This window comes from Pogonomyrmex barbatus, unplaced genomic scaffold, assembly GCF_055798465.1.
Source record: "Pogonomyrmex barbatus isolate J1 unplaced genomic scaffold, ASM5579846v1 scaffold17, whole genome shotgun sequence".
Lineage (NCBI taxonomy): Eukaryota > Metazoa > Arthropoda > Insecta > Hymenoptera > Formicidae > Pogonomyrmex > Pogonomyrmex barbatus.
This window is the reverse complement of record NW_028297113.1, coordinates 6,806,551-6,830,750: the sequence shown is the minus strand read 5'-3', so window position 1 is coordinate 6,830,750 and position 24,200 is coordinate 6,806,551. Positions and strand designations below refer to the sequence as shown.

The following is a 24,200-nucleotide window of genomic DNA, read 5'->3' as shown; positions in this document are numbered from 1 at the left end:
AGAGGCTCGGGAGACACCGAGAGAGGATTAAAGTGAGCGAGCTAAACTAAACGGCGACGCGCATGACTGGTCGACTCCGAGTAGCGCGTCGCCGCGCACACTTGGTCAATTTTTTACTGTCCTCGGACTGCCCCCGAATTTGTTTTTGGGATCAATAGAAGGGAGCGCGTCGCGCGGTTTTATTTTGTAGATTCTTCCGGACCTACTTCCGGAAATAGAGAAAAGGAGAGAGAGAGAGAGAGCGAGAGAGAGGGGGGGGGAGGGAGGGCGAGCAATTCGGTGATGGTGGTGGCTTTCGGCGAAAACAAATTCCAAGACGATGGATGGAACGCGTGAAAAATTGACAAACTACGCGCGACTGTTCGCCTCGCTCTCCACCATTTTTCAAGCTCGACTCGACAACTAACGTTTTATTTTTGACAGTTTCGTTATTCGATATTGATCAAGCGTTGCGGAGCGATAGTGCGGTCGCGGCGGCCGGTACGATGAGATTAATTATTTAGAGACAATCGGTTCGGTGGCGATTTATATTTCCCATGGGTCAAAGGGCGTGCAATATGAATGCACTTGCATGTATAAATGTAGCGTACCGAAGCCGATAGCGGCAATATTTCTCTATGCAGCCGTAATTGTAGTTGTACAGATTCAGAAAAAAAAATTTATGGATTTTATGCCGCGCAGCGCCCAGATTTATCAAGCTTAATAAGATTCCCTGTCATTTACAAGAAAGAAGTTTTCAGATTCAGCAGTTATATAGGTCCTCTTCGTTTTGTTTCACGAATAAAATGCACGTTTAAAATTTCGATATTTTATAGAGTCGGATTTCGTCGGTAGAAATTCTTCAGTTTTTTTTTTTTTTTAACGATATCGTAACAATGGAATCGCGTTTCATCGAAACGCCACTGTGCTCGAAATTTCTATCGAATATTACACACAGAGAAAGAGAGAGAGAGAGAGGGGAGTGGGGGGAGGGGGGCAGAAAGAGAGAGAAAGGGGGCGAGAGAAATGTTTCAACGGGTGAAGGGTCGCGCACGAGCCCGCGTATCTAAATGTTCGCGTTCGATGTCTCGGTGGCGTAATAAACACAGCCAGGCTAAATTGAGAAAATTATATTCCTCTTCTCGTCAGGGTGAGCGCTTTCGCATTATCGAAGCTGAAAAGGTGGCTAAGTGTTTGTGTACCCTGAAGATCCCGGGAGCGCGCTGACAGTGGCACACGGCACCCCCGCCGGGGTATTCCCTCGGTTAAAGTGGCTGTGCGCGCGCTGGAGAGGATAGACGGGGATAGACGGGAGGTGGAGGGTTAAACTAACAAACCTTTCGTTCTCTTTCTATCCTCGGTAAAAATTTTGAATGCTACGAGGTTCCCGGGCATCTTGGAAAAGAGAAAAATTATTCGGTCGCAACAGGAAGTAATCGTCCCCGTCGTCGTTGTCTTTGTCTCTGTCGTCGTCGTCGTCGTCGTCGTCGTTGTCATTGTCGTTATCACTGTCGTGCGACGGGAGTTAAAAATAGACATTGACACCCTGGAGAATAGTTCCACCCCTCTGAAAAGTCTGGATAGCGGGGACGCGGTGAAATGTAATGCGGAGGGACGGAAGAAACTCGGAGAATTGTTTTCTCCGGCGCGACTCTTAGTAAGAATAAACGCGCCGTCGTGTTGTTTACCGTTCCGCTCGCGGAGGCTTCCCTCGTGCGCTCTTTGTCGCCCGGGGAAGCCTAAGGGGCCTTCGAGAAGAGGATGTTTCGCGACCGGAAATTGAACACGACCGTTTACGACTGTGTAATAACTGGCTTCGTACCGGGCCACTTAAACAGCAATTGTAGGTCATCTCGACGAGCCACTTGGCACGACACAATACTATGCTCTCTCTCTCTCTCGTTTTCTCTCACTCTCTCTCTCTCTCTCTCTCTCTCTCTCTCTCTCTCTCCCCCCTCTCTCTTCTCCTCTTTTCATGTGGAGCCGAAGCTACCGATCGAGATTGTTGACAATGAGACTGGAAAGTGGTTCTCGAACGAAACCATTGAACACTAAACGCCGACGAATAACGATTTTCCCGTGAAACGGAATCGCGCGATGGCCAGAACGATAGGAACGTGATTAAAAATGTATCGACGTTACATTTAACCTTTAGAGACCCAAGAGACGTTGTGTAATATCCCGCTCTCACGCCACCTTTTATTTCCTCATGCGGAATTCTCGCGATCAACAGATTTAGTTTGACTTCGATATAACCGAGATAATTAACTTTCGCAAAAACTCTTACAGCCATGCGGTATTCGCGTAATTGCATTATTACTCTAATAAGTCTCATCTGAAGAGGCCTTGAGGCCAAGAGCGAATAGGATGTTGAATTATTTTAAAGCTACTTCTACCTCGTTAATGCCGTGAGGTCGGCGAATTGAATGGTCAAAAAGAGTAATAATTCATTTCCAGTTCTGTATTAATATCGCTGTATTAATATTCGGAATAGGATCTTTTCAGAGAATTCTGACTAGATCCTTGGCCAAAAGTTTAAATTTCATTGCGCATCATTGGCAGAAACTGCGACGAATGCCTCAAACAGCTTTAATAACATCGACGTTCTTCGTCGGAGTAGAACATCGACGTATATGTACAGTTCTGAAAGATAGCAAGTCAACTGGGAATGCATCGATCGTCATTTCAAGTACTGCACGAGGTCATTCTACGAGCCGTTCTTGACGCATCGGCCAATCGCGACGACGCGATCGAAGCGCGTTTCAAATTTTATAGCTCTAATTTCGCGGAAGGTCTGATTGGCTTGAAATGCTTTTCATGTTCGATCTTTCGGAAGAAGGGTTTTTCGAGTTTAATCCTAATGGAAAATCCCGAGAGAGAGAGAGAGAGAGAGAGAGAGAGAGAGAGAGAGAGAGAGAGAGAGAGAGAGAGAGAGAGAGTAGGGAAGAAAAGAAAGATCTTTTATTAGAATACGAACTAATAAATACTAAATATTCAGAACAATGTAAGTTGATAATACAGTAGTTCTCTCTTATTGTGTGACGCGAATAGCTGATCATTGTTGTCTCTCCCTCGTAGTTTACCCCCGTAGTTTAGTTAGGGTTGAAGATATTGTGCGATTGTAACTTGGAAATCTTGCCGAGCGAAATGGTCGTTCCGCTAATGTCGCCATGCGACCCGCCTAACTTATCAGTTCCAACATAGTTTCAAAGAAACTTCGTAACACACATACATTTTTGCGATTCTTCGAAATGCATACACTTCCATAAAAGTTTCGTTCGAATTTAAGGAACGCGCGAAGCCACGTGGATGTTTATCAAGTGTACGAAAAAGTTTGTCTCGCGGAATAACAAAAGTCGACGGCTAAAAAAAAGACAGAAGACCGAGAAGAATTATCTCGGGGGAAACTTGAAGGTATTCTCTTTCTCAAAGTCGGACGGTCATGTTAAAGTAAAAAGGTATCCCCTGTAAATTTAATGGCGGATCGCGTCCGCAGACATTGACTCTCTTCTTTTATAACCCTCCCTCGTCACCTTTTGCCGTTTCGCTCTTTTCTTTTCTGGCGCTGCGTCGAATCTCATAAAAAAGTTCGTGGTGCGATCTCGTCATCCACGTCATCCTTTTCAATTATTCAGACCGACGAGATCACTCGTCCTCATTCCAAGCGTAATCCATCCTATGAGCATCACGTTGGCAGTCTGTTTCTCACATTTCCGAAATATTACAACTGGCTTTTCCTCCCCTCTCCTCTCTCTTTCTCTCTTCTCTCTCTCTCTTTCTCTCTCTCTCTCTCTCTCTCTCTCTCTCTCTCTCTCTCTTTATATCTATCTCTATCTCTATCTCTATCTCTACTTCTACCTTCTAGCTGCATCAACCTCAAATCCATGTTCATTATGGATAGATTCCTAAGCCATTAACATCCCTATAATCTTACCCGTTCCGAACAACGCCATCAATCCTCTCCGCCCTAAGCCGCCCCTTTCCATCTCAATTTTCCCGATCATCCCTCACCGTCCGGCAATCCTGTAAAATGATAATACGACGGTGTCGCTAGATCCGATGAAATAATAGTACCTCGGCGTATTATATTAATTAACTTACGTACAGCCGGAAAGTCACATTATCGGTGATCACAAGGGAAATATCTATTTTTCATTTTGTGCGCATGGTATTTTTCCCGAGCGACAACTTCTTTTTATCAGAGGCTGAGGAGAGAGGGAAAGAGAGAGGGATGGCTTTTGCCTCTGGCTCGGACGTAAATAGATTTATTCGATTCCGTCTGTGATCGGAGATGTTTTCTCGCGCGTTTTCCAGGAAATGGACACTACGGGGGAGGAGTGAAAAAGTTCACGTGGCGTGCCATCGGCAAACATCCGAGACGACGACGACGACGACGACGACGACGACGACAACTACAACAACGACGACGGGGAAATGTGCGACGCCGGACGATCTGCGATTGCTAAATTCACGCCTGCCCCGGGGATATGTTATTTCTGAAGGCACAGGTTCGCATCCCCTCGCGGATCAAATGCGCCCAGCAATGGCGGCGGAAAGTGGGCCAGGTCGGCTGTCGGAGCCGGTAAGTTAACGGCGACAATGTAAAGCGGTTTCATCCCTTTGCCCGGCTCGATAGTGCCTCGCGGCTGCGGGATTAAACTTTAGATAGAATCTCGAACTTTATTTATCTACTTTGATAACGCGCGAGAGACGATGCGATATATATATCGCCGAAGATGACGCCGAACGAGATAAAGCTCTAATTTCGGATATGATGTACGTTATCGTGCGAACGGCGACACGTACCGTAATAGGTACCTAAAGAATGAACTTAGTTCATAAAGAGATTTAATCTTTCCACAAGCTATTTTAGGTGAATATTTTTGTCAGAGAGGCACTCGGCTCTCTCTTTCTCTCTCGCTCCATTTTTTTCACGTAAACGTGTCGCAAACGCACGGAAAACGCGTCGCGAAAATTAAGGTCAGTGGTTTCAGCAGGCACCCCGCGTGCCAGTTCGGGGAGGACGGGTTTCTCTCTCGTATTCCGATTCCTTCATTAATCCTCATTATTCTTCGTTAACCTTGCTCTTGTTCCTCATTAATCTCCGTTAATCCCCCAGCGGGTACTATCGCCAACTCCACTCGTCGAAAACAGGCGCGAGGCAATGAAACTGATAATATTCTTGACTCATTCCCCGCGCCCTTTCGCGACATCCTGGAGCTCTAATCTAGCAAAACAAATAACTAGTTGACTCGAGATTGTTTGCAGATGCAACCGGGAGTCGTCAGTTTCGGCGGTGATGGGACACGAGCGACGTTAACATGCAATCGTCTGGAATGAGGCATTGAGATAAAGACCCGCCCCCCCCCCGTCCCCACCCACGCATTGCCGATGAGCGAGCGACATTTATGACGGGATCTCGCCGGTTGTAGTCCGCGAATTTCGAAACTCGAGTTTGTGATAAAGAAATGGTACGTGTTCCCGATATGCCCCTCGCGAGATATCGGCAGCACCTATTATCATCGTTTCCGTATCGGATGTCGTGCGCACAAAGCCCCGCGGGTTTCCGCGACGCACCGCGATCTGCCTATTCGATCGGACTTCGTTGAGAGAACCTGTTGTGGAAACCTGTGAGCGTCTACCGTTGCGAACGTAATAAAAAACGGTATACGGACATTTCTCGCGAGGTCTCCGAGATCTATCGTCGTGAACGAACCGATCTCGCGCGCGTCCCACGTCGCACGCTCGAACATCACTCGCGGATTATTCCCGCGAGTGGAAGCCCAGTGTTGAAACGACGTGGAATGCGACGTGTCTCGTCCCGACGGCCTCGAGAGCGGAAGCGATCGTCGTAACGACATCGATCGCGGATTCTGGCCGAGGGAGCGGGGCGGCCAGTGCGTCCAGTGCGTCCAGTGCGTCCGGTGCGTCCAGTGCGTCCAGTGCGCCCACCCTCCAGCGTCGTTTCTTCCGTCATGAGAGCGGAAGTCGGTGGACGTGCGGCGACGAGCGTCGCGCGGGGCTTCTCGTCGGGCTGGTACCCGGTGATCCGGGTGAGCACGAGATGAAAGCGCGCGTCGCGTCCGCATCGCGAGATGTCGTCGGGACTGGCCGGATGAAGGGGAGAGGAGGACGAGACGGGATGAGGACGGCCGGGGAAATGTCCGCGGCGGTCGGCGGCGGGTCGAGACGCCGCGATTCGCTGACGCTGCTGGCCGCGATCGCCTGCTGCTGCTGGCTGCTGCTGATCGGCGAGTGCGTCGGCCAGAAACCGATCAACCTCGGTGGCAGCAAGAAACGCGACGTCTACATCGCCGGCTTCTTCCCGTACGGCAATCACGTGCCGGAGGGCCACATCGGCCGCGGCGTCATGCCCGCGGTGAAGCTCGCGGTGGAGCACATCAACGAGCACCCGACGATACTCAGGGACTATCGGCTGCACATGTGGTGGAACGACACGGAGGTGAGTCCCTTTCGAGTTCGAGGCGTTCGGGATCGCTCACGTTGATCCCCGAACGCTAGTTACGAAATCTCTAAACGCCGCTCTATCTCTTCTTTTTCAATATGGATACCGGTTCCTTTCCAGAATGCAACGTTATGTTCTTCTTTTCTTACGTTCTTCTGTCCTTTTCTTCTTCCACTTTCCAATTATCCGCCTTGTACATTGTTGAAGGCAGATTCTTTTTCATTATTATTTGATTACGGGCTCGCTCGAAATCATCCTTTGTCGAGCGACTCGCGAGCGTTATCGTACAAAAGTCATTAAAAATTAATAAATTATTAGCTCGCTCGAAGCTTATAACTTTTCTCATCATTGTTCAAAACATATTTTCCGATCTAGTTTAGATTAAGTAGATTTGTAACTGATTGGAATTCCCAAACGTTAAATAAATAATGATATTTAATGGTGACAATATGGAGAGCCACTAGAGACTCCAGATGTTCGGTCGCGTTACTGAAATAAAGTATCCAATTGAAAATTGATAAATTATTAATAGATTTTGATTATTTATATATCTTCTCTTTCGTTCTCCAGATATATTTCTCAATCTCGATTAAATTGAAAACAATGATCGACCAGAATTTTCTTAGACTTTTCATGAAGATAGCATGACTTTTATCCGCCGTTCTTTCTGCCTTTTATTAAGATGCAAGGGAGAACTCGGTATATAGGGGGAAAGTGGAATTATGGGATTGTACTTCATTTTTAATAACCTGGAAGCTTCCAATTTCGGTAAATGTATTTAATGAATCATCAGTTTGTGGGAGACTCAATATTCCGTAATGTTACGGAGCGAAGAAAATATAGTGAGTTGAAAATAAATATAGTGAGTTGTAAAATTTTATTTCAAGAGGAAAATCATAGAAAGCACTTTAGAAATAATTGGTTGATAGAGTAAAAGGTTTATGAAACAGCAATAAATATTTTAGACAATGATAAATAAAATATATTATATGAGATCATGTACAAAAGAGAACCTTCAAAAATCTTACAAAAAAGATATTATAAGTATATTTACCGCTTGCGACCCGCAATATTATATTTAGTTTCTTGCTTGACATAACCACAGCAAAGTTAAATTGCAATATCACGAAATCTGCTCTTGTAACATTCTTCTTGTATCAAAAATCTTTGTACACCCATGAAAATTATAAATCTGTGTAAACAACGGAATTGTCGAGTGAATATTTATGTATCTACAACGGAGTCCCTTAAAAACATATAACATAACGGAACTATCGGATGGAATTTTTGTGTATTCGTAAAAAATTCCTTGAAAATACGTAACACAACAAAACTGGTCGACGCTAATGTTGCACCGAGGGATGCTAACATTCCATTGGTATACATAAAATCCATATAACTCGCGTATACGTATGGCCATGCCGGGCTGAGAACAAAATATAACCCACCGATGGATACGCGGGCTTTCATGGGAAGAAAAACATGTCTCATCATTGGGTACACACAGTGCTGAACATGTTAAAGAAACCGATAAGAGACGACGGGAGCAAATTCAGAGCTTACGCAATATCATCGTAGACTTATCGTTCGTAATCGTATCTGCTAATGTAGAAAAAGGTATCGGTTTCCGACGTTCTTTCAATATTTCAAAGTGACAGCGCATTTAAATGTATATATATATATATACGTATATCTTTTTATATCACTTATCGATCCGTCCGATTTAATTAACGATTCATGATTCAAAAAACGTTAGCAATAATAACGCGAATTCGTCTAAATTTCATCCGAAAATATTCTTATGTACGTCCGTACGTACGACCAAACTGGATAATGGAAATAGAATTGGATTTCGCCGTGCGAAAATGCAATCTGGAATTTAGGTCAAGGAACGAATCAATTTTTATCACTGGAAAACTTTAACAAAATGGAAGAGAGATGGAAAATGTATATACGTATTTATCGAAAATTGTTAGATAAGAAATCTGATATATTTGTCGACTGAAAAGTGCAATTCGATCTTGTACCTTTTTCTAATTCTGTTATTGAATTTTTTAAAGCAGCCTCGCCGTGTCTGTTTTATACAGATTGACGCGCGCGCGCGCGCGCGCGCGCACGGAAGGGTAACCCGGCATTATATCGTTATTACATCCTGAAAAATTATTTTGCTATGTTATTATTATCACGCGGCAGCGTCTCGACGTCAAGTGCATAAAAATAGCGTATGCGACAGGCTCCGTATGCGATCATGCTCACGCCATTATCTATCGTCGAGCGCTACCTCGTCTCCTCTTTTCTGGAAATTTCGCACCTCGGCTTTTGCTATTAAAATTTTTCAGAGTATGATACTGCGCAATGGGAAATCTAATGAAATTCTTTACAATTATATATAATATTTTTAATGGGTTAGTGGGTCAACGAATGCTTATTATTATCTTTTTTTTTTTTTAATGTGCTGAAAATGGCCTCCATCGAACGTGACATTCGCGTTGCTCTTTTGTCTATTCTAATAATAAAATCGAGTCCGTATATTTGTTTTTCGCAACGACATTATCTGAACACGGTTACCAATTGTCGAGACCACTAATATTTTTTGTAACAATGATTAATCGAGTAACTTTTGATCTTTCTTTATTTGTTTATTCAACAATCAGCGTTATTTAAAAGGGCTGAAACAATTTTATCTGAAATTTTAACACTAAACGATGTTATCCTTTCGCGCAGTTCTCGGAACATCGGTAATAATATTTTTGCAGCGGTAACAACATTTTAAAAAATTAATCAATTACAAATTTATCTATTATTAAATATTTATATTCGTTTGAAAACGGCATCAATGAAAAATGGCCGTACGAAGTACGGGTAACTCGCCAGCTAGTTATTAATAAAACTTTTATTGATATTGATTTTTTTCGTGTGCGCCACCTTGGTTATATTATACATTTTAAAACACGCTCCGATTCGTTCGACGCATCGAAACTGAAATATAAAGTCGTTATTACGAATCACCGTGTTATAGGTGCGCGAAAATGATCTCTGCTCGGGATAATGGGGACGGGTGCGGAATACGTTTTTTTTTTCCATCTAGTCTGCGAGAATTAAACTCACTGACTGAATCACAACACCGAGCAAAATTCGTTGCGCGAATGCAATGCATTTGGATCTGTCGAAAATATTTGATGGGTGAATGCATTGTCCCAGGAGAGAAAGACAATAGGGAGAGACAGAGGGAGAGAGAGAGAGAGAGAGAGAGCGAAAGCGAGAGAATCAGAGCCGGGGAGAGGGGTGGTTGGGCTTTGCCTTTGCCAGCCGTCGCCGATGTTGCGCATCGGTCGATACATCCAGCCAGCAACCGCCACTTGTATCTCAATTTCCGCTGAATTAGGAGCTATCGACGCGGGACGATTTATCGCGTTGTTTACCGGCGCGATCGCGACGGCAACGATCGTCGCGAATTTTGCGGAATCCTCCTCGACCACGTCGTCCCGCGCGACACTCGATCCTTGTCCCGGAACGTATAAACTCCTTCCGGGGGTTGAACGAGCGAGCGCGCGCGTTTTTCGGTGGCGGAGACCTCAGACACCGAGACGTCTCCGGTTTCCGGTTTGCGCGACACGTCGTCCGTGTGCATACCACACCGTAGCCGTCTCTCGAGTCGCTCGAAACTAGAAGGGTAGACGTGGGAAAATTGCGGAGGGAAAACTTGTCGGAGGAGTAGGAGCGCACTCCCGCGCCGAGTCAAGGATACTCGACCGCGCGACTGCAACTTCGAGGGGGGGGGGGGGGGAGAAAACTTTGCGTTTACCTTTCTGCTAGCGTCTGGAACTATATACGACACCTATACGAACTCGTCCGCGCGCGAGTCTCGCGGAATTAGGTCCCTTTACGACTGACGTCTGCATCCGCGTAGGGGGTGGCGCGGATCCGCGCGAGCGAGCACGCGCGCGCTTTAAATTATGGATGGAAATTTATGCGAGCGCGTTATGGGTCGCGCTCGCGCTCGCGCGGCCGCGCGACGCCTATGAAAAACAATGAGCGGCCGAGTCGTTGTGCGGAACGGCGACGCCCGCACGGGTCGATCTTGCGTAAATCACAAAATTTCTCATTTCGAGAAAAGGATTTGCGAGGGGCACTCGACCTAAGAGATATTTTCGGTTACTTGCCCTCTTTTTCATTTGCAATATCCAGCTGCGGGGGGGGGGGGGAAGCGTGGAATTTTATTTCCCGTCAAAGCGACGACGATAAAGAGGGAAAGACTCTTATTACATCTTTTCGTACAAAAATACGAGCGTTATTGTACTCGTATTTTGCTCTCTTATCGGCACTCCCGCGAAATATGGTCGCTACATACAGGGCGGATGTAGAGACCTGTCGGAAATTTTCTACACGCGTGCTTCACACCTAAAACGTTCGCTGACCGGAATGAAAGAATGCAACGAGATTATGTCTCGTTAAATATACTCGACGTACTTTCGATAAAGCGCGCGACATGCTTTATATATATATATATATATATATATATATATATATTTAACGATAATCTGTGCATAACCACGTAATATAGCATTATCTTCTTTTCCTCGCAATGGAAGGTAAACAGCCGTGAAACGATGTTCTTCTTCTTTTTTTTTTATCTTTTTTTTAACATAATTTCTCGTTCGCTGAACCCGGAGAACCGTGTCGCGCGATTTACGACGCGGCGCGCTCACGCTCGGAAAATCGCTGAGACATCCAGACATATCGAATTATGAGAGTCTCGAAGTTAGACCCTCGGTGGAAGCTGAGCTGACGACAAAAAGTGGAGCAGCTTGTACGCGAAGACGGGAAAGATTAATCGCTTCCGATTACTTGCCGAAAGGATATTGTGAGATGCCCCGATGTACGATCGACGTACCGGCGAACCACGTGGCAGCTTCAAATACACTGCCAGTTACTGTCAGCAAACACGCGCGTGCAGACGCCTCCGGGTATTTTTGTATATTTTTCACCGCGAACATATTCTTTTTTTCGCTCGCCGGCCGATCGATGCGCATCGGATTTGATTAATTCAACCGTGTAATCGGGCGATGCAGTTTAAAATTAATTCTTCCCATTCTCCCTCGCCGGAAGGAAAATTGCCGCTTTTCGAAGCGACGAAATTTTCCACATGGGACGTTCGACGACACGTAATCGCATAATTAAGGGATCTACCGCCCCGTTGGATGAATATCGCTTCTGTGATTTAACCCGAGATATCGCTAAGCGCAAAGGGATGCCACCCTTTTTCTCGTAACGGCGGACTCCATTCGCCGCGACAATGCGACAGTCTCGAGATATAATGCTCGTTATTCAAAGTCGATAAAAGGATGCCTCTCCTCCGTTTTTATAGCATGTTGCGAGTTATTTAAAACACAGACCTCGGATTCACTCTTCTGTTCAGATCTCCAATATGCTGATCGTTAAACGGCGACTAATGAACTTAGACTTCTTCCTCGAGTTAGACGATTCTCTCTCATAACATAATTTCCAAGGACGGATTTTTATCTCTGCTCCGTGATAACCAATGTATCGGAAATCGATGTAAAATAGAACGAGGGGACGTGCGATAAACGCGAGACGGAATCTCCTAGGCAGCGGTAAATGTGCGGATATAATTTTTAAAAAATTTTGAGCACTCCTGCGCGCTGTCTCCTTTACGAATATTTTTAAATAAAGAATTAATTAACGCGAGATAATAAGTAGCATGCGACGGAATAACGAGGGCGGAAAATGCACGGGGAAGAGGGATAATGAACAGCGGCGGGAGCGATTCAGAAAATTGTTCGCGCGAATCGCGCGGCTACCATTTTGAAAATAATCTTGATCGATTTCGTGGAAATCTCAGACCGCTCATAATAGATTCAGCGCTCCGTCCGCGCGGGGAAAGGACTCCGTCCCGTTTCTGCCAAAAGTAGAATTCCTATTTTCATCCGTACAATTATATCCCTTTACATCTTGCCTTTCGAAACGGGGTCATCCACGGCGAGCGCAAAGGGAAAGTAGCGATACGTTGGAATCAATTTTCACGTGAAAAAGAACACTCGAAACTGTGCTGATATCAAAGGAGTATGTAGACACCGTGACTCAAACGGAATATGCTATATGCCAGTCCCGATGATCGTCCGTCGTCGAGATAACTCAACAGCTCAAAGATCATTTCTGTCAGCTTTAGCTGTTTTATTTCAGCTACAAGGCTACAAAGCGTTACTATATCCGTTCGCATTAAATTTATTCCTGCAAAAATTCAACTTTTGAGAGAACAAAGTTCTTCCTGCGACGGAATATTTAAAATACTTTCTCTGTTTTTATTATGAAAAACCATTACGGCATGAATAGTTAGAATTCTCCCTTGCTTCCTCCTCCTCCGAGTACGTAAATAAAATCAGAGAGTTACGCGCGTTTATTAATGTTACAATTTTAATCCCGCGTTCGAGCGTTCCGGCTAATCTCTCGCTAATTAGGATGACGTCGACATTACGATAATATTTTTCTCCTTACCGATTTGGCATCTGTTCTTCGTTCTTCTTCTCCATTTTCTGGCTTTACACCAACAAACACTTGTTGATTCTGCAAATATCAAAGAGGATTTTCGATATAAGAAATGATCACTTTTCATCTTGACGCAAACACACCGTGAAAATGTGAATAAAAAAGGCATACGACGCGTCTCGCGATGTCGCGCCTAACATTTTTTGTCATTCTCGTATGTTTTTCTGTTTTCCTGTTTTTCTGTTTTTCTGTTTTTCTGTATTTTTGACGTTTCCTTGATTTTCCTCAGACGCGTTCTTCCTAACGCTCTTGAATACGTCTTAAATTTTTAGATCTCCCTCCCTCCCTCCCTCCCTCCCTCCATCCATCCCTCCATCCATCCCACCCTCCTCTCTCTTCTCTCTCTCTGTTTTTCTCTGTCTCTCTGTGACACGGAGAGCATTAACGGAAACAAACATGGATAACAAATCGCGTGTGTTGCAGTGTAGCGCCGCCGTCGGGATGAAGGCGTTCTTCGACATGATGCATAACGGGCCGCACAAGGTGATACTCTTCGGTGGTGCTTGCACACAAGTCACGGATCCGATAGCGAAAGCCTCGAAACACTGGCGCCTTACGCAGGTAATGCGACGGTAAAACGTCGTCGTAAATATTCATGACTTGTGGGAGACCGTTCTCTCCTTCTTGCTCCACGCTTATTTGCATACTCACACACAGACACGCGTGCAAACGCATCCTTGAGGGAAGGGGGAGGGGGAGAGGGTGGAAAAAAAGAACAGAAACAAGCACTAGGGAGATGGGATTTTTTTTATCAATATCCTCTCTACCCTTATTGTTGCAGCTCAGCTACGCGGACACTCATCCTATGTTCACAACCAATAGCTTCCCGAATTTCTTTAGGGTCGTGCCGTCGGAAAATGCCCTGAATGCGCCGCGAGTGGCGTTGCTCACGCATTTCAACTGGACCCGGGTCGGCACGATTTATCAGAACGAGCCCAGATACGCACTGGTAAAGCCAATTTCTACCGCGACACGAGACCACCAATACTCCGACTCACTCGGTCGGACCTTTTCGAATGAGAAAAAGGAAAGAATAAGAAACGTTAAGAAAGAACGTAAAAGAAATCTCTTACATTTTTTTTTTCTCCTCGAAAATCGTACCTTCGTTGCAAATGTAGTTAAAGTTAACAACTCTGACCTCATTCCTACGGGGCATATTCATGCTTCTGTCTGTACGGCATGAAAACTCAATGAATTTACCAAAAGAGTAGAAATGTTTTGAAAATCTCGAGATCTTAGATACCATTAAGAAAGTGATTCAAACAACGGTTCTCGACAGTTGGAAGCAATTCGGTGAAATGAAAGGGTTAATTAATCCCGTCGTGAGAGCGCGTCGTTTTCCACGCGCGCTCGCGGGCGTGGGTGATGTATATGCAGCAACTGTTCCATTTACATTATAAATGGAGATTTGCCGTCGCTAGCGGCCCGTTTGAACAAGCTAAACGCGCGAATGCGCTCACGTTATGGCACGTGATAAGCATTTTGGATTGAAAGCGGCAAGAGCTTTATCTCTTTCTCTCTCTCTCTCTCTCTCTCTCTCTCTCTCTCTCTCTCTCTCTCTCTCATGCGGAGAGAGAGAGAGAGAGAAAGAGAGAGAGAAATTCGTACCCTTCCTACGAATCGTGTTTCCAGGTGCACAATCGGCTGGTGGCCGATCTGGACGAGAGCAAAATGGAGCTCGTGGAGACACAGAGTTTTGCTACAGAGGTGACAACGGCGCTCGAGAAGCTTAAGGAAAGAGACGTGAGGATTCTCTTGGGAAATTTCAACGAGGCATGGGCTAGGCGGATATTCTGTGAAGCTTACAGGTTCGGCTTATACGGCAGAAAGTATCAGTGGGTCATCATCGGGACGTATACCAGGGAGTGGTGGTTGCGCCCGGACAGCGGATGCGCTCCCTCCGAGCTGTCCGAGGCCCTCCACGGTGTCATCCTGACGGATCTGCTCCCGCTCACGACCGAGGAGCAGCACACCACGTCTGGAATCGTGAGTGCACCACCCCGAATCCGCATTGTTGGTTTTCGATTAAATCCGCGCTGATCGCTCCGCGAAAAGTCGAGTCATTCAACTTCGGAAAATTACCTCAACTGTGAATTAGAATTCGGAAAACCGTTTCTCTTTCTTCAAAGTCCTGATTCAATCATACCCGCGGTTCTCCTTTTCTCGAAAATGGAAAAACGGAAAAACGGAACGGAGACGGAACGGAATGTTATTTCTTCCGTTTCACGTGAATAGCCGAATACGATCCCGAAAAGGATTAATCGGAAAAATCGAGACTCAGATTGGCTGAAGAATCCGGTGAAAGGTAGTTCTGTAGTATCGTATGCATATCTATTTGAATTTCTCCGCTCGAATACGGGTCCCCCGAAAATTGCGTTTAATCGCGCCCCGGAGCGATCGAGAGCCGATTCAAACGGAAACGACGTATATAAGACCGATACTCTCTTTGATACTCGTCATACGCGAGAGCGCACGCCTGTTGCGCGTCTTGGCGCATTTCGATTTGATGCGTTCCCATTCTCAGACCCCGGACCAGTATCAGGCCGAGTACGACTCGAGGCGGGGCAACGAATATTCCAGATTTCACGGATACACGTACGACGGTATCTGGACGGTCGCGCTGGCTGTAAAACACGTCGCGCGCAGGATACGACACTTCCATCGTAACCAGACTATATCCGACTTTCGGTACAGGGACGTATTGTGGGAGAAGCTCTTCCTCGATGCCCTCAGGAATACAAGCTTCGACGGTGTCACGGTAAGCTTGGCCCGCCTCGCAATTTCGCGCCGCAACGACGTCCCTTCTCTCTCTCTCTCTCTCTCTCTCTCTCTCTCTCTCTCTCTCTCTCTCTCTCTTCCGCGCGCAGCACCGAACACAAACCGAATAATGTCATTCGACATAAAACCTTTAGCGCTAAAAAGCGGATGCCGTTATAGAATCTGCCACGTAGCAAGCGTAGAGAAGAGTTTTCCGAGGAGATTATCTTCGAAAGCGAGGAGTGGATAACATTTTTCTGCTTTTAATTTTTTTTCAATAACGTCAACAGATTCTTATCGCTCTTTTAAAGGCGATTATTGTAAAACCTACCGTTGCGACATCTCTTTTTCAGTTCAGTTAATTCTTTTAGTTGAATAAATTCTCGAGTCTGTTTTTATATCAATTGCGACATAGAGTCGTATTTCGCAAAGAAAGTAGAATTTCCCTCGGGATTATCACTTCTCGCTTTAGCCCTTTTAACGATAATTCCGGTAGCTCAAAGCAAAATATTTCTCTTTCCACGCTCGATTGATTCGCGTCACTTAGCTCCAATTCGCCGAGTTGTTATTTGTGTCGAGGGCATTGAGATACTCATTGTTGCCGCGAGACTGCCTCCGGGTATTGCGGAACTGAGAGGGAGACTCGCTTAAAAAAACGAGGAAGAATGAGGGAGAAGGAGACGTTTATAAAGAAAAGCCAAGATTGGAGAGCTCGGGTCTTTACGTTCTCTCATTAGACGAGCGACAACCCTTGCCTTCGATCGCCGAGCGCGCGTGAGCTCGACGACGACAAGCTGCCCAGACACTTTGTCGTGGACAGAGGGGTGCGGAGGAGGCACGGGACCTTCGCACAGAGGCCCCGGTTCTCCTGTAATCAACATCGCGGCATTCGTACTATGGCGCGCGTGTTACACTTGACCATCTTTTTGCCCGACTCCGAGTGTCTTCAAGCGCAGGCATCACTTTTCTATGCGCGGTCTAACCGCGCGGTCATTACCGGCGAACATAATGAGTCGCTTCTTTTTCTCCTTTCTCTCTCTCTCTCTCTCTCATTTCTTTTTTATCCATCTTTCTTTTTGTCTCTTTCTCCCTCTTTTAGTTTTTTTTTTTTCCCATTCGTATATGTACCCGTGACGCAGTGCTTTGCAACGCCACGGTCGAGCGCATTTTAGCAGGAAGGGATGCATACGTGTATGTATGGTAGCAATAACAGAGCGGGAGAACGGGACCGATCGGCGGTGAACCGAATTGAAATTAAAACGAAATCAAAAACATGACAAACCGCCGAGCGAGTTAGCGGGGCAAATTGGCATGAGTTGATAGCGAGTTGAATCGGTGAGCGGGCTTTTATTTTAAAATCCGATCCACCCGCGATCCCGATCGCCCGTGGTAACCGTTCTGTATAGTAGCGCGATGTTGTATGTGAGAAGTATAAAATTTTACAGGGTCCGGTCCGCTTTTATGACAACGAAAGGAAAGCGTACATTCTTCTAAAACAATTCCTAGGTAAGTTTACTCCTTGATATTGATAACGGAAGAAGAGAGGGAAAAAAATATAAGGGGGAAAATAATTAGTTATTTAGAGTCGAAAGGATAGCTGTTAAAATACGTATTGCGGATTAAATTTTATAACGGTTATAATTTAACGATTGACGGGAGAATTTAAATAAATAAAAAACATGTCGCGCATTTTGTGCAAAATGTAAATCGGAATTATAATTTAACAAAAGGATTTTTAGATTGTGCATCGGATAAAATGGTGGTAAAGTATGCATGCGATTTCAATTGCGCACTGTTTTTTGCCCAGTATATATGTGTATAATCGGCTGTTTCGCATCAGCGGTGTAATTTACGGATCAGCGCATGCATTTCGCGCGATCGATCTGATTTAATAATAAAACGGAATATAAATGATTTGAAATTTGAAATAGGAAGGTTATTTCTGTTTCGCGCGTTTTTTGGCTGAACGTGGGGCTCATCCTTCTAGACGGTCGCGAGGTAAACGTGGGCGAGTACGATAGCATAACCGGCAATCTGGATCTGAAAAGAGGGGAGGTCCCGCTGTGGAACGGCAAGCCGCCCCCGAAAGACAGGACCGTTCGCATCATCGAGCACTCCACCGTGGACATCACGCTGTACGCGGTGCTAGCCTCGGCCGCTAGTGTCGGTATCGTCTTGGCATCCATTTTTCTCGCCATCAATATCAGATACAGAAATCAAAGGTGACGGCTCCGCCGTAATATGTAACAATTATACAACACACGCGCGTTGCAACACGGTTTCTCCATTTGGCTCCCAGATTACTTTTTCCTAACCCCATATCCCCTCCTCCCCCTCCCCCCTCCCCCTTCCCATCCTTCGCCCTGGGGAGCCAACCCGCGCGGCTCACACGCGAAACTCAATATTGCAGATACATCAAAATGTCATCGCCCCACCTGAACAACCTCATCATCATCGGTTGTATGCTGACCTACAGCAGCGTTATCTTCCTCGGACTAGACTCGCAATTATCGAGCGTGGCGGCGTTCCCGTATATCTGTACGGCCCGAGCGTGGTTGTTGATGGCTGGTTTCTCGTTGGCCTTCGGCTCCATGTTCTCGAAAACGTGGCGTGTACATTCCATATTCACTGACGTGAAGCTCAATAAGAAGGTAACTCTCGTTAACGATCGTGACGAGGATCGCCGCGCCGTCTCGGGCGCTCGCTTTCGTGTTTAACGTTAACGACGTCTGTGCCGTGATTCAGGTGATAAAAGATTACCAATTGTTCATGGTCGTCGGGATATTGTTGGCTGTCGATCTCACGATCATGACAACATGGCAGGTAGCCGATCCGTTTTATCGGGCGATAAAACAAATGGAGCCCTATGTGAGTATATAAAAATGTGCAAAAAAGAAAAAAAAGAAAAAGACAAAAGAAATGTACATATAATGTACATGTTAATGAATATATAACGCTTGCAAATTTCGGCAAGTTTTCATCTCTGTCCCGTATCGTAATCGTTCGCGAAGCGCGAACTCGCGGTAACGCCCGTTAATATGCGAGTTGCCTCTCGATTGCAGCATCACCCTTCCAGCGAGGATATAATAATCATCCCGGAAAACGAGTATTGTCAGAGCAATCAAATGAATATTTATCTGTTTTGCATATATGCATACAAAGGCCTTTTAATGGTAAGTTAAGCTGAATCGCTAAGCGCCTCTCGGCGGATAAAATGGCACTCACCAGCTCACGGCTTTCAGATATTCGGTGCCTTTCTGGCATGGGAAACCCGGCACGTTAGTATACCGGCATTAAATGACAGTAAATACGTGGGGATGAGCGTGTACAACGTTGTTATAATGTGCGTCACTGGTGCAGCTATAAGTTTTGTGCTGACTGACAAGCAGGATGCCATGTTCATAATGTTGGCAGTGTTCATTATATTTTGTAGTACAGCCACTCTTTGTCTGGTTTTTATTCCTAAGGTACGTCTCTTACGTCTCGCGTTTTCGAATTTATTGATCTTCGATTTGAAATGAAAGGATTGCCCGATTGAATGCTGCCCGTTTAGCATTTTCCGAGCTAAGACTCCGGCAAACAAGTTTAATTTTAAATCACAAAGGTCTCAGAGAAGTTCTCGTTCATTTAAGCATGATACTATTGATTTATTCGGCATGATCTACTACTTGTACTTCTACTCGTACGTCCACTCTTCAGCAATCTTCTTATTACAGCGGGGAATCTCTGTAGAACTCTCTTCCAGAGTCTGCTCGGAATTCTTACTTAAAGAGAGAGACCTTTCAATTATCTGCGGTGTTAAGCTTCTTTTTACATTTTACATTTACATCATTAGAAAGAAAAAGAATTTACTTATTTATTTTTCCGTTTTATCTGTGAAATATTTACCTATGCAATTTTCTTTTCCGTTGTAAATACATTTTATGTTTTTTATACGCATGTTTTTAAAGGATCAGCCCTAGAACGATATTTGTTCTATTCTTGGGGTGAAAGCGACAAAGCCAAGTAAGTCTCTTGGGATTTTCAGGTAATAGAATTACGCAGAAATCCACAAGGGGTGATAAATAAGCGGACCAGGGCGACTCTGAGGCCGATGTTGAAAATACGAAGGGACTCGACAGTCAGCGAGCTCGACGAGCGTTTGAAGGAGGCGAAGTTGGCGAATAAAAAATTCCGGAAGCAATTGTTACAAAAGGATTCCGAGCTTCAGGTAAGTTTTATCGCCCGTAATGCCTCAAATGCCCATTTGCATTATAGCGTATATTACTTCGTCGGAGTTACGTTGTTTGTCACGTAAACAGTTTGTCGCAGAATCGTTTTTATTCTTTCAGATTCCGCGATAGATTTAAAATCTAGATTTTTTTTTTAACATTCGGAATCAAAATTAAGCATCGTTGAGAGAATTTGAATTTTAGAAACCTTAAAAAGATGGAAAAACATCTCACGTAATACGTAATATTTTATATAACAATCGTCCGCATTATGCCATTATTTTGTTTGTCTCTTTTCAACGAGCAATTTCGCTAAAATTTCGCGTTTCCTTGACGAAATGTATGCCGTTTAATAAAACACTCAGCCGTGCACCGAACTAATTTGAGGGAGGTCGATGGCGGTCTTCGATTAACGGAGAAACGAACAACGCACCATCCATCCTTAATTCGGTTATATATAAATAATTATGACGTCATTGCTTCGTGCAGTTTGCCCTCTGAGAATAACAATCTAAAATTATTTCGAACTCCCAGTACGCTTGGCACGTTTACATTTACGTGATATTGTACTTAATCTAGAAATGCCGCATTTATACCGAGTGCGTGCGCGGCGGCTAGAGAAAGCTTATTTCATTATCTCACATATTACTTTAGGGATTTTTAAGGAGAATGGGCGAGGAGACCGAGAGCGAAACGCAAGAGACGGTCGACACGTTGCCAGTCCCAAAGCCAGAAGAGACTGTCAAGAAGGAAGGTAAACATTTTGTTTAACATCTTAGTTAAAGAAGTTTGCTGTATTTGCCGAGTAAAATTGAAATTCTACAGTTTTGAAGTAACGTCGTTATTAATTAAAATGTATATTGGCTTGAATATATTTTTCTCACGTGGAGGGAAAACAATTTTTCCTAAACCTTTTTTTAATATATTCTGGACTCCAAACCTGTTTAAAGCGGAAATTAATGGAAAAATTGCAAACTCCGCGTCAGTTTTATATCAGCAAAAAATAGACGTTATTAAATCACCATGTTAATAATATCGGTTTATTTATTCGACAGGACCGTCGATAACCACAGAGACGACCGATGTTTCAATGTCCATGTGCAGCCTGAACTCGTCAACCGTTTCTCAGCCAGAGGGAGATTACGTCAATGTAGATCAAGTAGCAAAGTACGTATCCACGTTTGACACCAAATTCCATCTTTAGATTTAAACCTTTCAACGGAATATGGCCAAATTGACTGTTGTGTATAGACGAATTATTTGAAGAATAATGAATTGTCGCGATAGATTACAACGAATAGCAATTTCAAAGCTAATTTAATAATTCGCAATTATACAAGATAATCAATTATTTATAATTTATTTAGTTTTTTTTTTGTATCAAGTTTTGTAAAAAGTTAGGCTTGAACGATAATTCTCATCATATCCTGCTAACCACATCCCGAGAGTCTCCGGCGCACCCAGTTCGCCGTCCATCCTCAAGGTAGTCGCGTGGTGCTTGTTATAGGAAGAGGGCGTCTCTCTCGAAAGCCACGTCAATCATCATCGACAACGAAAGAATGGCTGTAACGGCCCAGGCGCTCGAGGAGAGCTCTTCTCCGGGTGCCGAGGTGGCGGTGGACGCGACGCCGCCACCGTCGCTATCGTTAATGACCACAACGACGACAATGGCGCTAACAACAACGACGACGACGACGACGACCACGACGACGACGACCACGACGATGACGACGACGACGACGACGATGACGACGACGACGATGACGGCGACGACGACGGCGCATATGAAGCACACGTGCGGCGCGGACGCGTCGCGGCGCAAGAGCGTCCCCGACGAGGCGGGCAAGGTCACCGAGCCGTTGCTGAAACGCAACAGGAGTCCGGAACCGCTGCCGAGCGAAGCCGTGACCACGCGTTACGGTTTCGTGCCGCCGGTTGTCGAGGAAAGCGACTCCGTGATTCTGGAGGAGACCGAGATCGCGAGACACGTGTGTCGCGTGAGGAGGAGAAGTAAAGACGAGCGCAGGGCGAAGTTGTCAACGCCGCCGCCGACAAAGAACGTTTCCTTCGGCGAGCTCCACGAGCAGAGCTACATCGAGCACGTCATGCCTTTCTCCTTGCAATACGTACCGAATCATCGGCACGCCGGTAAGAATCCAAGTTTCTTTTCCGCGGATATTGGACAGATCAGTTAAAGTTAAAGAGCATAAAAAAAAGGAAACGATTATCTTATTAGGAGAGTTGATTTTTTTATTTGCGTTCATTGAGCGTTCTTTGTTCGAATATTGTCCTATAAATTTTACAAACTATATACTATAACTATACTCAGTCAGACTGATTACCACGGAAGATTATTTTAAACATCGTGCCTGTCCATTTTTTTAACATGAGTCATGAGATTACTACCAGCCAGATCTTTCTCGAGCATCTGTAGATGTTGTGCCTGTGAGCGCGAGGCGATACGTCGAGGGTTACTCTGTTGACAGGGAAGTACGACGAGTCGATGTCGACGATCATCCAGCGTTCCATGTCGGAGCGCACGAGGGAGAAGTGCCTGCGGTTGCACATCGGTGGCGGCCATCCCATAGTCGAGTGCTCGCATCGCGTCGCCCGTCGTATGTGCCGGCACGCGGGCTCGAAGCTGCGCCACCAGGCGCGGCTGGAGTACGTGCAGAGCACCCCGAATGTGGCGACGATGCACAACGGCAGGCACGTCGCGGCGAATGCGCGCGATGGAGCCGGCGACGTCAATGGTAGCGTCTCGTCGTTGATTAATAGAACGCGCGACTGGTACAGCAACGGAAATTCGCGGAATACTAAATACGACCGGAGGCGCGCGTCTCCGCGCGCAAGACAGAGAGATGGAAGGAGCCGTTGTAACAATTAGAAAATGATTAGAATTTAATGATTCCACTTGGCAGCTGTATATATATATTAAAAAGTATTCCTCAGACATCGCGTCTCAGAAATGTCATAATTTCTTTACGAGCGAGATATCTCGATGAGATACCGCCGATTTCTCGTTGTACAGAAAATAACGTTGCATTTGCGCCAAACCTAACGATAAATACGAGGGACGAGATTTCGACGCGACGAAGATGGCGATAAAAAATATTTGAAACGTCGGAATGATAAGGAAAAAAAAAAAAAAAAAAAAAATAGGAAAGAGTTACAAGGGAACAATTATATGTTTGAATACATCATCTTGATTTATTCGATATTGATTTCGTTATATCAAATACTCGTTTAAAAAACGTTATTGATAATGAATAAACGAGTAATTGCGCTCGAGTTTGTATCATGTTCATCAGTTATTGTAGTTCGCGAAGTAAATTACTTAAATACTTTATGTTAAGGCAGTAAAGGCAGTAACGAACGTTTAATAACGAAAAATCGACGCGAGCCAATAAATGAATAAGATATATAATATGTCCGGATAGCAACATAATTACACGGTGAAGTTATTGATATCCGGCTAATTGAATGCACTCGAATAATTACCTAGCCGATTCTCGCGAAATATTCATACCTTCATTATCGGAGTACCGACGCTCGACGTTAAGGGAGTGCCTTAATACACGCTCACGTTACATTTGGTTACGTATCGTGTCTAAATATGAGCTTCGAAACGCTCGTCTACGGAAGTGAAAGACACAACGAGTCGAGTGTGTCGGATAGATTTTGGCGCGGATGCAACGAGTCGAGTCGAGTCGAGTAGAAGTCAATATTAGGCCACGAATGTCATTGAGACGATCCTCTCGACCTTGGTGCTTTCGCTTTTGCAGGTGGCTCCGCGATGAACGTGTCGAAGATGTACAGTGCCGTATCGGACGGTGAACTCCTGGATCTGACGATCCTGCCGATCTTTCAAAAGCTCCTCACCGAGCGGCACAAGAGCACTGCCAGGCGGGGCTATCGCTCGAACATAGCTAGTTGCCCGAATATATCCATCAAGTGCGACATCGTCGAGTACCTCTAACGGCCAAGCCGTTGGTGCTTGCGACCCGACGCTTTCTCCTCATCGCGCCTGCACGCGAAGTCACGTTACTCTCCTTACGGACTCACCCGATCGTGTACAGGGCGTGCCAGATCGGTTATCTTTAGGTTAATTAGTTAATCTCGCGAGCGTCTTTTAGATTGTGTGTGTGTGTGTGTGTGTGTGTGTGTGTGTGTGCGTGTGTGTGTGCGTGTGTGCGTGCGTGCGTGTGTGCGTGTGTGCG

The 24,200-nt window shown here is 45.3% G+C and overlaps 1 protein-coding gene across 4 annotated transcripts in view; it reads left to right on the top strand.

Annotated features, from left to right (window-relative positions):
- GABA-B-R2 (gamma-aminobutyric acid type B receptor subunit 2) overlaps positions 1 to 24,200 on the top strand; it is a 29,351-nt gene that overhangs the window by 3,975 nt on the left and 1,176 nt on the right. For 2 of the 4 annotated variants that reach the window (XM_089074642.1, XM_089074641.1), the window contains exons 2-19: positions 4,294 to 4,561; positions 5,248 to 6,442; positions 13,436 to 13,573; positions 13,794 to 13,961; positions 14,645 to 14,998; positions 15,537 to 15,770; positions 17,215 to 17,275; positions 17,757 to 17,991; positions 18,180 to 18,420; positions 18,515 to 18,637; positions 18,832 to 18,942; positions 19,012 to 19,236; positions 19,797 to 19,979; positions 20,635 to 20,734; positions 21,036 to 21,147; positions 21,488 to 22,128; positions 22,467 to 22,733; positions 23,766 to 24,200. The exon at positions 23,766 to 24,200 is cut by the window's right edge and continues 1,176 nt beyond it. In XM_089074642.1, the coding sequence (XP_088930768.1) occupies positions 6,044 to 6,442; positions 13,436 to 13,573; positions 13,794 to 13,961; positions 14,645 to 14,998; positions 15,537 to 15,770; positions 17,215 to 17,275; positions 17,757 to 17,991; positions 18,180 to 18,420; positions 18,515 to 18,637; positions 18,832 to 18,942; positions 19,012 to 19,236; positions 19,797 to 19,979; positions 20,635 to 20,734; positions 21,036 to 21,147; positions 21,488 to 22,128; positions 22,467 to 22,733; positions 23,766 to 23,959 (3,786 nt within the window). In that variant the 5' untranslated portion in view covers positions 4,294 to 4,561; positions 5,248 to 6,043 and the 3' untranslated portion in view covers positions 23,960 to 24,200. Of the gene's footprint in view, positions 1 to 4,293; positions 4,562 to 5,236; positions 6,443 to 13,435; positions 13,574 to 13,793; positions 13,962 to 14,644; positions 14,999 to 15,536; positions 15,771 to 17,214; positions 17,276 to 17,756; positions 17,992 to 18,179; positions 18,421 to 18,514; positions 18,638 to 18,831; positions 18,943 to 19,011; positions 19,237 to 19,796; positions 19,980 to 20,634; positions 20,735 to 21,035; positions 21,148 to 21,487; positions 22,129 to 22,466; positions 22,734 to 23,765 lie in introns of all 4 variants that reach the window. The other 2 variants (XM_089074643.1, XM_089074644.1) reach the window with 2 other exon arrangements.